The 17118-nt window shown below is 43.1% G+C and overlaps 2 protein-coding genes across 5 annotated transcripts; one reads left to right on the top strand and one right to left on the bottom strand.

The window, feature by feature from the left end:
* Positions 1–2752: 2752 nt before the first annotated feature.
* On the bottom strand, positions 2753–7426 carry LOC146566486 (leucine-rich repeat-containing protein 31-like). Of its 3 annotated transcripts, none has more exons than XM_085286054.1 (6): positions 7269–7426; positions 6887–6999; positions 6038–6140; positions 5548–5712; positions 5276–5431; positions 2753–5012 (listed from the first exon to the last, which is right to left on the bottom strand). In XM_085286054.1, the coding sequence occupies exons 3-6, from the start codon at positions 6090–6092 to the stop codon at positions 4555–4557; spliced, it is 834 nt and encodes a 277-aa protein (XP_085142180.1). In that variant the 5' UTR covers positions 6093–6140; positions 6887–6999; positions 7269–7426; the 3' UTR covers positions 2753–4554. The 3 variants fall into 3 exon arrangements, with proteins under 3 accessions (XP_085142180.1, XP_085142179.1, XP_085142181.1); XM_085286053.1 differs by having other exon boundaries at positions 6904–6999; XM_085286055.1 differs by lacking the exons at positions 6887–6999; positions 7269–7426 and adding an exon at positions 6526–6864.
* Positions 7427–11100: 3674 nt separating this feature from the next.
* On the top strand, positions 11101–14235 carry LOC146566485 (uncharacterized). 2 transcript variants are annotated; one of them, XM_085286012.1, is made up of 9 exons: positions 11101–11272; positions 11481–11811; positions 12035–12274; positions 12432–12555; positions 12672–12777; positions 12877–13115; positions 13211–13366; positions 13464–13658; positions 13748–14235. In XM_085286012.1, the coding sequence occupies exons 1-8, from the start codon at positions 11198–11200 to the stop codon at positions 13603–13605; spliced, it is 1413 nt and encodes a 470-aa protein (XP_085142138.1). In that variant the 5' UTR covers positions 11101–11197; the 3' UTR covers positions 13606–13658; positions 13748–14235. The 2 variants fall into 2 exon arrangements, with proteins under 2 accessions (XP_085142138.1, XP_085142139.1); XM_085286013.1 differs by having other exon boundaries at positions 11105–11272; positions 11481–11799.
* Positions 14236–17118: the final 2883 nt, after the last annotated feature.

The following is a 17118-nucleotide window of genomic DNA, read 5'->3' as shown; positions in this document are numbered from 1 at the left end:
CAACTCCTCCTCCTAGCCCCCCTGCTCCAGCAGGCCGCAGAGAATGGGGGTGAGAGAAGACTCCAAACCTCCCTCCACCCGCTCATTGTAGTGTTGATGCATGTGTGTTCTAAGGTGCATTTAAAACCCAGGAGGGCATGGAGCTACCTGCCAGAGAGCAGCAGGTAAGCGCATAGTCCCTCCTGCTAGCCCTCAATGTCTACGTGTATTTAAAATTGAGAGGTGGGCAACGACACCAGGGGTGGGGTGTACATGTATCGTGTATCCATGTATCCATGTATCCATGTATTGTGCCCACCCCCAAGATCCTATATGTATGTGTAATGAGAGTGTGAGTAATGTGAATGTCTAAGTTGTGGGATAAAATTGAGGCAGAGGCAGCCAGAAGGGGACAGAGGGGGGGTAGCCTCCTCTGCACCCTGGTGACACCCCCATACTCCGCGCCCCGCCAGGGAAAGGGGGCCCAGGCCCATCCAGACCGGGGCCCAGTGCAGCAGCGCCTCCCGGCCCCACAGAGCCCGGGACAGTCCACCCAACCCCACCACAGAGAAAACTGCACCCACCCCACCATCCACTCATCTTCCAGACTACATAAGACAATAGACGCCCAGGCTGAGATCTTCCTCCACCTCTCCTGTATCTCCCCCTCCTGCAGAGAGAGTTCCTGAAGAGCGGAAAGCTCCAGAGAGTTGCAGCATGGCCTGGAGGTGTCACTATCACAATCTGCGGGGAGTATGATCATTTGTTATGAAAAAAGAAGACCCAAATGCAGACTCACAGGCTGGCAAGGATCTTTAGTTTATCCTTGCCAGCCTGTGAGCAGCCTGTTTATTTTGGACGGAGAGAATGATATGAAATATCTGACAGGGAACTGAGAAACTCAGAAACCTATACTGGGGGATAACACTAGGAAACATGACCAGTGAAGCTGGGTGACGAAAGGAGAAGATTAAACAATAAACACACAGGACGGTTATTAGGGAAGAGGAGACGGCAGGGACAAATCAGGAGTAACGAGACAGTTACAGCAAAACTCAACATAACCAACAAAATAAAATAGGAAGCACGTGTTTTGATCGCTGGCTCCAGTCTGCATGCTGAAGCTTCCTTTGGTTACAAGATACAGAACCAACGTTAGTGTGAATGAGACTATGAGAATGTTATATAGCATTTGCTCCACTTTGAATTCAGTTTGAAGAAGTAAAGAGACAAACAAACTTAAAAGAGACCATAGGATTAAAAAAACACAGACACCGCAAAAGGACGAAACACGGGCAAGAAGCAAAGTAAACAGAAAAGGAAGCAAGGAAATAGAAAGATAAGATCCACATGAATAGAATAGACAAAATATGAGTGCTTCAAGCAAACTGTGCAGGAATAAAATATAAATAGCAAACAGCAGAAATAAATAACAAATGGGGGAAAATATGTAGGATGAACAGGAACAAAGACACTGGAGAACAAAGTGGTGAGGGTTACTCAGACCACCATTAACTGACTAAATACATGGGAACTGGCAAAGTGAGACGCGGTCACAGAGAGTGACAAGGTACAAGGCGCACAAAAAGAGGGACTGGCAAAATTAGACGTCTATCAGAAGTACAGAATACAGAGACAGACAGGCAGACAGTGAAACAAACATGGAGACAAAACCTGCTACACACAGAGACAACACTAACACGGCCTGAACATGAAAGGAAACAAATTTAGACCAGCAACTAAGAGGAAGCACTAATTTGGAAGGGAAATAATACCAGACATATGGTGCACTCTGAATATCACCAGTCTGTTGCAAAGCTAACAGAGAGACAGACAAGCATTCACACCTACAGCTAATTTAAAGATACCACTTCAGCGTCACAGCTGGGTCCTTCTCTGTGTTATAAACGACACAGAGAAGGCCCCAGCTGTGACGCCACAGTAGTTCATTTGTTGACTGATACATCGATGTAGTCTCTCAGGAACGAGGGCGAAATGCCAACGACCGCCTGTCTGTTTTCAGGGCTGTATTTGAAGCCATGCTCCAATCAGGCAAAGTTTTAAGTGTTGCACATTTCGATGGGTTTCTTTCAGCTGACATAGTTTCCATTTGGGTCATGTGGTGTTAGATACCCCAGCGTGTGGTCATAGGGTGAAGAGCCCGGACGATTAGTGGGATTTTAGGTGTGGTGTAAAAATGACGCTGCAACTTTAAAAACGTTGTTGCTTTAAGGATTAACGTACAACCATACTTGGGCTGAGTTTGACACTGGTTCTCTTCAGTAATTAAAATAGCTTTAACACATGATAAGATCAAATGTCAGCTACACTGTGACAGTCGAGGGGCCACACTCAGATATATTTATTCGCTTGTTCTCTTTGTGTGATAAGAGTTTCCATCTGAATTTAACCCCTGTGTGGGGCTGATCTTTCATTTCATTTTATTTCAAGCTCAGATTCTTTGCCTTTGGCACATTTTCTGTGACGAGACTTCAAACCATTCCCACCGTCCTTATTAATCAACATGGTGAAGTGATTCTTCGCAAGGTGATGGGATAGGAAGAGTTTCAGAAAATGAGGCCTTTTGTCTTTATTGGAGAGGTCAGTGCAGACAGGACGGATGGGGGGAAGGCGAGGGGGGAATGACACACAGGAAACGGTGTTGGTCAGACCCAAAGACAGGCGTGGGCAGTGAGGACTCTCACCTTCAGACTCACTGTCTAATCAGTCTGACAGTGAGTCTGAAGACAGAGCAACCCAACACACGTTACTATGTTCATCATCATCATCATTGTTTATTTATATAGCACTTTAAAAACACACAAGGCTGACCAAACTGCTGAACAATAGAAACATAATAGATACCATAAGAATAATAAATACGATACAATAATAAACATAGCGAAAAACAATAAAATACAAGTCAGTCAACCACTGAGTCAAAAGCCAGTGAATAAAAATGCTTTTTCAATCTGGATTTAAAAACCAGCACTGATGTCGATTGCCTAATGTGAAGAGGAAGATTATTCCAAAGCTTAGGAGCCACGATAGAGAACGCTCGGTCTCCTCTCAGTTTCAGCCGTGATTTGGGGACTGAGAGCAACAGCTGCTCAGCTGACCGGAGCGAACGAGTGGGGACATAGGGCTTCAGCAGGTGCCAGACCATTTAAAGATTTAAAAACCAATAAAAGAACTTGAAAATGAATCCTAAATTCAATTGGAAGCCAGTGCAGGGAGGCCAAGAGTGATGTTATCACTAAGCAGGACATTAAATCAAATTAATGAGACACCAAAACAAGAGCTGGAGCCCAAGACAGCCATGAAGTCACAGTGTACACAAATACACAAGAAACACAGAAACCAGCTGGGTGGATGTGGCTCGGGAACCTTCTGTTACCTTGAACGTCGGTGTTTTGAACGCTGGCTGCTCCAGTCTGCTTGTATTTGTCCAAGATTTCCCCTCATATCTTGGTTATGGTTATTTTTTCTTTTATTAAACTGATCACACTCCTGTTCATGAATAGAAAAAAACCCCATCAGTGTATTTTCACTTAAACAAGCAGCTGTTTTTTTTGCATTAAAGTTATATAAAAATGTAACAGTGCAAATTCCTCGCTGACAGTTTAACCAAAAGGCATTTCCAGTGGAAAGTAGCCGACATATTCTCAGCATAACCATGTATAATATCCACAAAACCTGAGAAGGTTGGAGAGAAGGTAGGCGAACTCTGCTGGGATCTGCGTTTAACAAAGTGTCTAAAGACGAAACAAAGAAATCTTTCTGTAAATGTTCAGATGCACAGACTGGACTGAAAAAGAGTGAAAAAGCAGCTAACGTCCAAAAATAAGAAAACTTTGAAAGAACTCCAAAAAAACCTGGAGAACTTTTGCTCAAAAAACAGTTTTGTTTTTTTTAAATTACAAGGCAATCTGACAAAATGTCATCAAATGAGACTCAAGACTTCTGCAGGTCTCTGCCATGACTCAATTTTTTTTTCTTAACGGCAGAAACAATTGTTCCTTTTTTACTTTGTTTCTATTTTCTCTTCTTGTTTTTATCTGTTGAACAACAAACAACATTCATGCTGATTCACATAATATCCTGTCTCTAATCTCTGGGATTTCCTCGTAGCTCTTTGATGCAAAGAACATCCATCAAACGCTCCAGCTTGTGCTCAACATCATCGTGAACGGTGAAGGTACTCTGACGAGAAAATACTCAGTCGACCTTTTGGTTGATTTGTTAAAGAACCCCAAAATAGCTGATTACCTAACAAGGTATGCAGATAATTCACAGCTCTTTTCCTGAATAGCTGCTTTAAAACTCTGCTGAAAGCCTTTGTCCATTTCCAGGTATCCCCACTTCTCGGCATGTGTGTCTCAAGTGTTAGGACTGCTGCATTGGAAAGACCCAGACCCTGCAGCCAAGGTGAGAGACGACAAATATGATAACCCACACCAGCTGTGCTTAACTCTGTAAGTTCCCAGTATTCCCTGAAACCATCACGTGTGACACAGTTTACATCAGACGTGATGCAGCTGACCTCAACACTGACCTTCTTGTGGTAACAGAGACTTAAAAAAATAATAATAAAGCAACAAAGTGGGTCGCTCTTTGACAGTAAATTCCAGTGCGGTCCGCTCCAATCTCCTCAGGCTGACTCTCTTCTAGGCTCTCCTGACTGTTCCCTTTACATGTTGATGATGTGTCTTGTAAATCTGGATCCCTTTCCAGCAGGACGCTCCTCTTTTTCAGACAGTACCTCAGCTGCTCTCTCTCCTGACAGTCAGCTGTCCACCTCTGCATGGCCAGTCGAGCCAGCGCCGGCATTTGAGGCAGAGCTCGGAGCAGAGCGGGCAGCCAGGCTGAGCACGGAGCAGAGGTTGAAGGTCGCAAACTGACATCCACGTCTTCCAGAGAGCCCAGACCTCCTGCTGCAAACAGACTGCACCAACCGTTGTCTCCCACCAAGCTGTTGTAGGACAGATCCAGTGCACGGAGTGAGGAGAGACAGCCCCGTCTGCACACGGCAGCTGCACAGAGGAAGAGGACCCATTGATAACTGATCACTTCACTTTACTGTTTTGTTCACAATGTTTCTGATGGAGACAAAAATAACACCGAATAGTTTCATTGTTTTGTTTTATACGACAGCTACAGATGCTGGCAGCATGAAATAAATGAAAGAAATATCAATTTCCTTCAGGCTTTACTTGTCTTAATATACATTTATGCAGCCTAATGATCCACTACAGACCAAAAAAGAAAAAGTATAATGTCATTGTGTGTTAGTTACCCAGATGTTGCATGTCATCAGTGGTGAGCTCGCAGCTGTAAAGACGGAGCTCGCTGACGACTGATGGCTGCAGAGCATCCAGCAGGAGCGCCAAGTGACCGCCAACCACTTTACACCAGGAAATATCCACCGTGCGCAGATAGGACACCGCCAGGGCTGATGCATAAACACAAAGTTTTCACCATTTCAGGCTAGAGGGTGGAAGAGGTATTCAGGGAGAATGACTTGAAGGAAAACTTCTATAAATAAACAAGTGTGTGTGTGTGTGTTACCCAGAGCAGTGAAGGACTCGTTGCTCATGTAGCAGCTGTTGAATGGCAGCCTCCTCATTTGTGTCGCAGGGAGGGCGGAGACCAGCAGGTGGACCACACCTCCCACTTCCTTATTGGATGACACATCAAGCTCGGTCAGTGCAGTGAGAGAGGGCAGCACCTGGACTGAAAAACAACGAGTCACATGACTGCTGCAGCGAGCATGCGATTAGTGTCCGGCGTGTGAGATTGGTAGCAACTGACTCAGAGCCTCTAGATCATCTCGCGTGAGGCAACACAGGTGGAGGTCGAGTCTCTCCAGGTGTGTGACGTGAGCCAGGTGAAAGGTGAGGCGGCTCAGTCCACCAGCTAGAAGCAGCTTTACAGTATATTAATCAGAACAATGCTGCTCTCTAATGTATCTTGGTAAAGTGCAGAAAAATCTAATGTTTTATATGATACAGTGTGATTTCAGTAACATATCATAATGGAGGCTTCAGCAAGTACTTACGAAGGAAATCTTTCCTCTGCTCTTCAGTTAGTTCATCAAATACCTCCCAAAACATCTGTATGGTGGGGTGGCGGTCATGATATCTCCAACCATAACTTGTGTTCTGAAAACAGTGAAAATGACTGTTATAATCACAGAGTTTGTAAGGTCAGGCATACACTATGTTGCCAAAAGTATTCCCTAACACATCCAAATCATTCAATTAATGTGTTCCAATCACTTCCATGGACACAGGTGTATTAAATCAAGCACCTAGGCATGCAGACTACTTCTACAAACATGTGTGAAAGGACGAGTCGCTCTCAGGAACTGAATGAATTCCAGCATGGTAATGTGATAGGATGCACCAGTGCAACAAGTCCAGTCATGAAATTTCCTCGCTATTAAATATTCCATAGTCAGCTGTTAGTGATATTATAACAAAGTGGAAGTAATTGGAAATGACAGCGAGTCAGCTGATGCTAAGGCTCATAGTGCACTTAAGTCACCAATATCTGCAGTCTGCTGTTGTTACAGATGTCCAAACTTCATTGGTTTCCATGGCTGAGCAGCTGCATCCCAGCCTTACACTGACAAACACAATGCAAAGCGTCAGATGGAGTGATTTAAGCATCTCAACACTGGACTCTAAAGCAGTGGAGATGTGTTTACTGGAGTGACGAATCACACTTCTCTGACTGGCAATCCGATGGATGTGTCAGGGTTTGGTGGTTGCCAGAAGTACTTGTCTGACTGCACTGTGCCAAGTGTAAAGTGTGGGCATGTGTGCACATGGCTGGGCACCAGTGCACAATACAAGGTCCATAAAGACATGGATGAGTGAGTTTGGTGTAGAAGAACTGGACTAGCCTGCACAGAGTCCTGACCTCAACCTGATAGAACATCTTTGGGATGAATTAGAGCAGCAACTGTGAGCCAGGCCTTCTCCTCCAACGTCAGTGTCTGACACCACAAATGCACCTCTGGAAGAATAGTCAAAAAATTCCCATAAACACACCTAAACCTTGTGGAAAGCTTTTCCAGAAGAGTGGAAGCAGTTATAGCTGCGAAGGGTGGGCTGACTATTATATTATACTATCATACAAAAGTCTGGATTAAGACTGAGATGTGACACAAGTTCATATTTGTGTTAAAGCAGCCGACTGAATGCTTTTGACAGTATGCAGTACACAGTTATTGTGCTACAGGACAGCTGTGAAACTACAGCCTGTGTCTGTTTGGCTGACTGTACCTGTTTGAACATTTCCCAGTCATGCACGTCCTGGCCGACCAGCACTCCCTGCAGCTCCTCTGGTCGAAACAGCCTCACCAAATCCTGCTCACACACCAGGAAGAAGCCTCGCTTGAACTCCTGGAACAGATTCTCCACTGATGTGTTGAAGGCATGATTCACATAGGCCTCCACAAACTCCTTCCTGTTTAGGAGGGAAAATGTTAAATTAGCAAACATTTCACAGAGACAAAGGTGCTGCAGATGAACCTCACAAACACTTCATGTTTTATATTTACCTCATATTAAGACCTACTAAGGACCTGATTGTTTTTAATTATGTCCTGATACATAAAACCTGAGAGCTCACATAACTGCATATGCTCAGAATAGACAGCACACATGGATACAAATTACTGCCTTGCAGCAGCAATCTTCAGACCATCACTATGAGCTCCATACAAGGTTACACTGTTCCTGTTATTAACAGCAGGGGGCACTATCAGCCACAGACTGGGAGCCAGATATGCTCTGCTGGTGCCTCATTGTTACAGAGGAAAGACTCTATAGTGAGAAACAGCTGAGGGGGAAACACTGATCTGGAAACGTCTGAGTGTTACAGAGGATATACATAGCACTGTGGTTCAGTGTCACACAATCACAAACAAATACAGCAAAGTACTAAAAAGGGTGTTGCCTCCAAAGATTGCTTTTACTGGTTTGGAGCTTAGGAGGCTTAATAACAACAGGCATGAATGAAGACAGATCAGAACAGCTGTTTGATCACAGCATCCAGTACCAACACAATCATCCACACTCAAGAGCCTGTTGGCTTCAGAGTCAGCAGCTGAATGTCTAAAATATCAAATGTCATTTTTGGTCCATCAGCTACAGCATGAACTGCTTAAAGTGAGAAGCAGCCTGAAGCCCGACAGATTCATCTTTCCAGACTGAAAATATCTCAGAGTGAACAGAGTGGTGCGTTTTCAGGGTGATCTCACAAAGTCAAATCCCTTTAATGATGTTCTGTCCTGTCTTCCTCTATCAAAAGCACACAAACACTATAAAACATTGTTTCGGTGCTTTGGGGTTTTGTTTTCTACACAGAGGTATAGCACGACTAGACCCTAAAGGCAGGCTGCTCACCTACAACCAGCTCACGAACATCTTTCCAATGGAGCTCGCTGCCTTTCTCGTGGATGAGGGTCACTGTGATCCTCCGCTGGATCCCCTGCAGCAAACATAACAGGAGCTCAGGATCACAGTGAGCACAGCTAGAGCAACATTACGCTTTAAAAGAAGATATTCAACTGTGTACAAAGGAAGCAGTTACCACTGTGTGAGTAATAAGGAAACAACATGTGCACCAATCCTGTACCTGGTGCAGCAGGTAGGTACCATGACAGGGCAGGCCTCCACTGTGATCCACGATGGCTGGGATGTACCTGTGCATGGAGGGAGGAGGTGACACAACATCCCAACTTATAATATTCTTCCTGGAGATCATTTTTATGGTTCCTTTAAAGCTTGTGCGTGAATATAACACTCCAGATGGATACTCACTCTCCAGTGGGCTCCAGCTCGCTGATCTCAAACCAGACCAGCAGGTCGTACTTGCTGACACACTGACCCAGGTTGGATTTGGTGATGGTGTTCAACTTGGAGGCTGCAACTGGCACACACACACACACACACACACACACACGCACGCACACGCACGCACGCACACACACACGCACGCACGCACACACACACACACACACGCACACACACACACGCACACACACACACGCACACACACACACGCACGCACACACGCACGCACACACACACTCAACGTTAACAAGTGGGAATTTTTCTGGATTTAAGAGAAGGTGAATAAAAGTGAGCAGTATTTACTACATGCTTTGGGTGACTAAATGGAGGATGGATAGGTGACATGAAAACACTACTGACCCTTTATACTGAGCCAATAGCTCACACACTTCTATTAAATCTGTCTAAAGAGCCAGTAATCACAGAGGATAGATACTGGAAGAAAACTGAAATGTTAGGAGGAACTAAATCACACATTACAACACCAGTGGCAGCACCCTGCTGTCTCACACATCGGGATCACGGTCCTGTTGAAGCGGGATAATTGCTAAAGCTCACAGTTGCATTCCTCTATACTCAATATGATCGAAAAAACTATTTTAACAAACAATTAAAAAAGGAACAAGTAAAAGATCTACTATAGCCAAAAGAAGACCATTTACAGACTATAGCCCTGTGAACAAGTATTTGCCTCCTTTCTCATTTCCTATCTTATTCCATATTTGTCACACTTACACCTTTCACATCAATACATTTATAACATTAGACAACAATGTCTAATATTCAACGGCAGTTTTCAAGGGCAAAACGCTATCCAAACATACTTGGTCCTATATGAAAAAGTAATCACACAGAAAACCTGATACCTTGTGTGTCACCTCTGACACCAACAGCTGCAGCAAGCGTTTGGTGCTAGAGGTCACATTTGGACTCTGGACCTCTGTGGAGTGTGCACATGATCTCATTACTGTCTAAAAATCCAAGGAGTGCTGAATCATTGAAAAATACACAGTAACAGGTGTGTAGCATCGCTAACTAGGTAGCAACAAGCCTCTAATTGGATAATCCAAATTGTCACTAGGTGTGAATGTGCAAATGAATGTGAGTGCGAATGGTTGTCTGTCCCTATGTGTTAGCCCTGCGATAGACTGGCGACCTGTCCAGGGTGTACCCTGCCTCTTGCCCTATGACAGCTGGGATAGGCTCCAGTGACCCCCGCGACCCTGAAAAGGATAAGCGGAAGCGAATGGATGGATGGAATTTTTCTTCCTTTATGCTTACAGCCACGCTCTTGACACAATCAGGACAAAATGCCATGGCGACTGTCCCTTGGTGACCTTCTTGGTTACCTCATTGCAGATGTTTTTCTATATTGCATAACTACTTTGGAATGATGCATCAAAAATAAATAAATAAATGAATACATGCCAAAAAAAGAAACATTTGTTTTAATGTGGGGTTTGAAAAAGCCCACCTTTTGAATTATAAGCCGTGAAAAATGACAGACTTTTTCTCATTATTTGGTAAGGATTAAGACGCACAAAGAACCAGTAATTCTTGCCCTTCAGCAGTCACAGAGGTTTAAACCATGCTGGTGAAATTAGTGCCATTATCTGACAGGGAGAGGAGCTGCAATATTTTCTATATGGCTCCAAGAGTGATAAAATGCCTCACAGCGATGTTCATAAATGTCAGTCATGCCCTGGCAGAGAACTCCACTGCTGAATTAATATTATATGTCAAACAATGCTCCATCCAGTTTTATGGGTTGCATACACAGTCTGAGCCTCCAGTCACGCAAACCTGTCCTGGCTTGTAGAGTGAAGCCAGACTAGATGCTAATGGAGCTCTCTAATACTTGAATTTTAGTCAAGCTTGCAGCTTTCTTCACTATGTTGTATAATGCAATGAATAACATGAACATTTTTAGTAAGGTTTGTTTGCTTGTTAACATTTTTCCCTTTAATGTTTTCATTAATAAAATCCAACCTTGAAGCATAACAAACCAACCTTCTACTTTCTTAAGTTCAAGCAAGTCTACAGTTTAAATAAAGGTCTAAAGTCACAAATATTATTCTGACAATAGAAATCCTAGAATAGTGGTAACACTCTGAATACACATGCCAATATAAATTTATCTCGCTGTCATGTGTTATTTTGCCGGGTTGTTTCCTCCCGTTGCCATGTAAACACAAAATAGTGTATATATATGAATATTTTCAAAAAATGCTCTGTGAGTTCCACATCATAACAGTTATTTACTGAGCAGCTCAGTTAGAACTTGCCACTCACACACTGAGCAGCACTCACTAACTTTCTATTTCTAAACAATTTGTTCACTTTTTATCTCAGGCATGTCTGAAAAGACATCAAATAACTTTTTCCATCGCTTTAAAGATTTGATTCAGAGAAAGCGCACAGGTGGAGATGTAAGTAACTAAACATACTCATTCTTGACTTCTCTGCTGATCAAATGTAAATGTTTCTGAGAGATGTGTTATATTTTGCTGCTTTGCACAGTGTAATTTTTGTGTAAGTCACTGTAGACAGAGCAACTGTCAGCGCTTCACCACAGAGTCCAGGATCCTGGACTTTCACAAAGCTCAGAGCAGTAAGACAAATGTGTTCTTTCAACAGGCAGACACATTGCATATCGCACAGAGACCCAGAGATTATGCTGTGCATCTCCCACCTTTACCTGAGCAATGCGCAGGCTCTCCACAGAGAGTCCAGGGAAGCTGGAACTGTTTGGATGACCCCTTTTGGAATCAGGAGGACCCTGAAAGAAGTCTGAGTAGCCTCAGCTCTGCAGACACACACACACCAAGTGATCTGAGGGCCATTCCTTTCATTGTTAGTCCTGTTGAGATGACACCGCTCACTCCAGTTCCTCCACCTCCTCGAGCAGCTTGTCCATCGCAATTGCCTGTTTTCTCTGCTAAACATTCAGGAGCAGGTCGGTTCAAAGGTGATGCTTTTCTTTAGTGGTTACACCTGCTGTTAATCAGTTAGTTTAGATTTTAAAATTTGACACTGTAGATTATCTATTTTAATGCTAAATTACACATTCTTGCTGTCCATTCATTTTATATGCTTTTTTGAAGAAAAAAAAAATCAGGAAGAAAAATGTTTATTGTTGTTTTTGTAAGATGTCAATTTGTAGTTATTTAGTTATTTTTTTGTCTAAACAGACACGAAGGTCATTCGTGGAATAAGAGTCTTGACAGCAAAAGACAAATTTGGGCCTATTTTGGAAAAACTGCAGCATTTCCAGGATGGGATTGTAACCTCACCTGGACACACAGTACCAACCAAAACATTTACTGCAGTAAAGCCTTTGACTCCAAAACCTCCAACAGTTCCCATACCGCAAAAACGAGGACCTCGGCCTGGGACGCTGCTGCGCCGTGCAAAAGTCGTCCCTATAGACGGTAAGTGGTTTTCCTCAGTAACTGTAGAAGATGCTGAATAATCAAACTTTAAATTAAGAGATTTTTTAAAAAGATTTTAATGAACAATTAATCACTGCATCATGCTTCGAATTAGAAGAAATGACAGTTTCTTTTTACTAACCTCGTTGATTATCAGACAAGAAAGCAGACAGTCAGTGCAGTCAGAATAATCCAAGAGAGAGCAGGGTCAAACTCCCGCCTGTAGCTACACCTGTAGAGAGCCTGTCCCACAGCTTTAGTCTGCTGTCTTCAGACGACTGGTAAGAAACGTAGTAAGGAGACATTAAATACTGCACAGAAACAGTGCTGCATAATGTGGCTGTGTTATTTGTGGTGTTCCTGAAGTCGTGTTCAATGTTGTGTTGTGTAAATACAGGATTAAGAAAAGACACGGCTTGCAAACTATTCAGTCTCTGGCAAAGCACCACTCGGACATCCTGAAGACTAAACTACATGAAGTGTGTCTGGTCCTCATTGAGGAGGTATTGCACACTTTATGTTTCTTATATGCGTTTCATGCAGCTAGTTTCCCTTCAAGTGCATACTACAGCCTCAACTGATGATTTTCACTCACATTTTAGGTGAAAAACCAACGCTCAGCAATAGCCTTTGAGGCCATACATGCCATCAATGAGCTCTACATTCAGCTCCAGAGAACAATGGACCCAGAAGTTGAAACAACAGGCCGAGCTCTATTGCTGAAGCTTGCAATGACCAACAACAACTTTCTACATCAGGAGGTCAATCTGGCGCTTGATGCCATGGTGGAAAATTGCAGCCATGGACGGATTCTGAGCGCTCTGTTTAACACAGGACTGACGTAAGAGGAGAGAAGAAGCTGTAGTGATTTTATTAGAAGACATGAAAGAGAGATCATGTTCACTGAGTTGTGTGTCTAATATTGTCCTTGCTCAGCCATCGCTGTGTTGCAGTGAGGAATAGCACGGCTCAACACCTGCACCAGCTGGCTGACAAACTTGGAGCAGCCGTCACCCTGAAAACAGGAACCTTCACTGAAAGATTTCTAATTGCTGCCTCTAGAATGGCAGGGGATGCTGCACCTGAAGCCAGGTGGGTACTTTTAAATGGGTTTGAAGTGCATCAATGTTTTATTTTCTGTGAGTTTACACAATTAATGAAAATTAATGACAACTGTAATCTTCCACAGGTACCATGGGCGAACAATCATTGAGAAACTGACCCTTCACAAGGACTTTATGAATTTGTGGGTGAAGATTGTCCCTGAAAAAGACAGGCGTCCTGTGGAGAAGAGCCTGAAAAAGACAGGCGTCCTGTGGAGAAGAGCCTGAAAAAGACAGGCGTCCTGTGGAGCGCCTGAAATTCAAAAGACATCTGTCCAAAAGTAAGAAAATGTCACACTTCAAGACTGACTGATGGCTTGGACCACTGGAACTATCATCTTCATGTTTTTTCTCTTTCCTTTCTTTCCAGACTGCCGGGATTTCTTGGACGCGTGTTTAACCAAAGTCCCGGAGACGCGGCCGACGCTGGAGGAGCTACAGCATCACACTTGGCTGAGATAAGCCTATCACACACACACACAAACACACACAATTCAGACGTTATCATTTATGTGTGATGTATGAATTACCTTTCTTTTTTTCAGGAAATAATTTTTTTTAATTGGCCCACTTTAAATTTCAGTGTTTTGGAATTCCTGTAACCCCCCCCAGCCATCCCAGGAAAGGGGATCTCTCTTTGAATGGGCTTTCCCGAGGTTTCTTCCCGTCAGTCTGGCCCCCCCAGGGGAGTTTTTCCTCGTCTTCATAGAGAGCTTGGGCTGGCTCAGGAGCTCCATCAAAACTGTCTTTATTTAATTACTCTAATGTAATCATATACTTTAAAGTAATCAAATAAAAGACAGTAAAAATCTGAAGACTTGAAGTAAACTTCCATTAAAATAAAACTTGTTTAATTCATCTTTGCTGAGGATACTGTGTTATTACTATTTCAAGGATTATGTCAGAACACCGGATACTGGTACCCATCCCTACCCATCACTAGGGAACAGAACAAACCAGACATCAATTACAACAAAAATGACACTGACCCAGCCAGCATGACTCGTCTGCCTTAAGAAATGTTTAGCAATATTACAAATTGGGTGATATGCCTTAAAGTAGCTTCTCATGTGTTCAGCATTGACCTGTATGCATTTTCCCCTTCTCAACCTCATACCAGTGATACTGAGTGGGGTGAGGGAGGAGTAGCTGTCTCTCATTTTTATAGATCCCATACTGGCCCATCAGGCCATTGATGGCAGAACTAGCTTTTCTGTTCCACTACTGGCCATGACCATTGCCTTTGAACATTGACTTGGCGTGATTTTTTTCTTCCACATCCCAAATGGTCAGCACTCTGGGCGTGGCACACGAGTGGCTGATTTAAAATGAAGCAGGTCTCTCTCTGAGAGTCATTGTGAACATTCAGAATGCTAGATCACTTTCTACATGCTCATTTTATGAAGTATTTGAGAGATTCCTTATCTATACTCTGTTTAGGGATGGGTATCGTTTAGGTTTTATCCGATACCGGTACTTTTGAAACTGTGCTGGTGCTTAAATGGTGCTCTAACCGTTGCTTCCTTCTCTCACCCCAACCGGTCGCAGCAGATGGCCCCGCCCCTCCCTGAGCCTGGTTCTGCTGGAGGTTTCTTCCTGTTAAACAGGAGTTTTTCCTTCCCACTGTTGCCAAAGTGCTGCTCATAGGGGGTCATATGATTGTTGGGTTTTTCTCTGTATCTATGAAGCGCCTTGAGGCGACTTTTGTTGTGATTTGGTGCTATATAAATAAAATTGAATTGAATTGAATTGCTTAAAGAATGGAGAACACAAACTTTGTCCAAAAACCTCTTATGTTTTTATTTTTAGCAGTCTCTTTTTTCTGCAAAATGATAACCAAGTTAGCCTTTTCTTTTGATACAACATACCTACTTTGTTTGGAACCGGTGAATAATGGAAAACATGTTTAGCTGTTTGTTTTTTTTGTAAAAAGATAACGGTGTTAGCTTTTTCTGCAGCTACAGGGCATGTATGGTATCACTCTATCAAACAAGAAGACAGTCGCATGTAACTACGACGGTGTTTGCTAGTTCACCTTACATGCATTAATGTAATAACGTGGTTAGCCTACTCAACGTAAATTACACACGAACAACATTAAGCTCCTCACGCAGAGAAGAACGGTTGCTGCTGCATCATCATCCGTCTGCTACACTGGCAGGGCTAGGGGCCAGGACTCTCCTCTTCGGGTTTTTGGGGGATGTTGCTAACTCCAGGTCCAATAACAGGCAACCCACCCGCAGCAGATGTGCTCGGTGTGAAGTCTCGCAGCAAGCTATCAAATACGATGCATTTCTCTGCTTTTAAAAAAACGCTATTGCGTTGCCAGGTCTTTCATTGGATTCGAGGTGTTACTTCCTTTGCACAGTATCACAGTATCACCTTAAAGCACTTGTTGCTGCTGAGTTTGCATATTTTGCTGTGAAGTACAGCCAGACTTTTGACCGCTTTGCCTTGGACATTTAATCTGTAGCTCTGCTCTCAAAGAACATACGTACCTGGACCCGCCTACTATCCTCGGAAACGTAAAATGATTGGCTAGAATCCAAAGTGTATGACATCTCAAGAAAAAAAAAAGCCACCCGTATCCGGTATACCCGCACCCAATGTTCCCTCTAATTTTTCATGTGTCTGAGCGAACACAGAAACTCCCTGAGCGATCCCTTGGACCACTGTGAGCAACAGCAGACGTGTGCACTGTGGTGACGCCAGCATTGAATCCATGCAAGTTACATGGTTTATTAAAATAATAAAATTACAGCATTTACATTTATGTTAGACTACTTTTAATTAACTATTTTAGCCCACTTACAATGAAAATTTAAAAAAACAAAACAAAAAAATCTTGTTCATGACCTGTGTAGCATGTTAACACTATTGGAAGTAAAAATAACTTGAACTCCAATTTTGAAAACACAAGTTTCTTTTGTTTTTTTTTCATAAAGCTCTGACTTGTATTATGAGTCTGTGGTCTGGGAGAGAGTCTGTAACTCTGTCTGCAAAATACAGTAAATAATGACCAATGTTGGGTAATTAATTATATAGTTACTTCTTCAAAAAAGTAACTGAGTTATGCAAACAACAAAGTTTTTTGCAGCTGTTTACCTAAAAATGCAGCCAAGGCGTTTTTTTAAATAAACATTTTAAATTATTTAGAGAACAATCATCAAATTGCATCAAATCTGATGCCACACAAATTATTTGTGCCACTCCAAAAATAATTTCTGTCAACTATGAGATGAAGGAGAACAACAGCCTGATACCTGCAGGCCTGACAGCAGCAGATGTGTCACTGCTGTAACACCTGTAACACTCAGCAGTCGCCTCATTGTTCTGACACACACTAAACGTCGCCACGCCGCTTTGCTCGCTAAAACACCGGTGTCGGCACATAAGGACGCTGTCAGAGCCTGTCAACGACATTGATTAGCTGCGTATATACGAATGTGAATCGCATTACTGGCTGGATCCCATACGGGAGCAGCCAGTCACTGACTAACACTGCAAAACAGACTTGTTAAAGTATTGATTTTAATTTCAATTCAGGTTAGATTTTTTTTTTTGTGCGCAACGCAGATTTTCTGTGCGCAGAGACCGTGCCAGCAGTGCGCAATTGTGCACACACACAGCTTCGAGGGAACATTGCCGGTACCCATTCCTAACTCTGTTCCACATGTGTTATGTTTCCTTCAGGATTAGCTAAATAAGAGAGGATTATTTTCCATTTATTAAACTGCATTT

Source organism: Mchenga conophoros, linkage group LG9, assembly GCF_057382185.1.
Source record: "Mchenga conophoros isolate Kocher_MC1m ecotype Shallow Benthic linkage group LG9, M_conophoros_male_GT1.1, whole genome shotgun sequence".
Lineage (NCBI taxonomy): Eukaryota > Metazoa > Chordata > Actinopteri > Cichliformes > Cichlidae > Mchenga > Mchenga conophoros.
The sequence above is the reverse complement of the archived record's forward strand: the minus strand, read 5'-3'. Positions and strand labels throughout refer to the sequence as shown.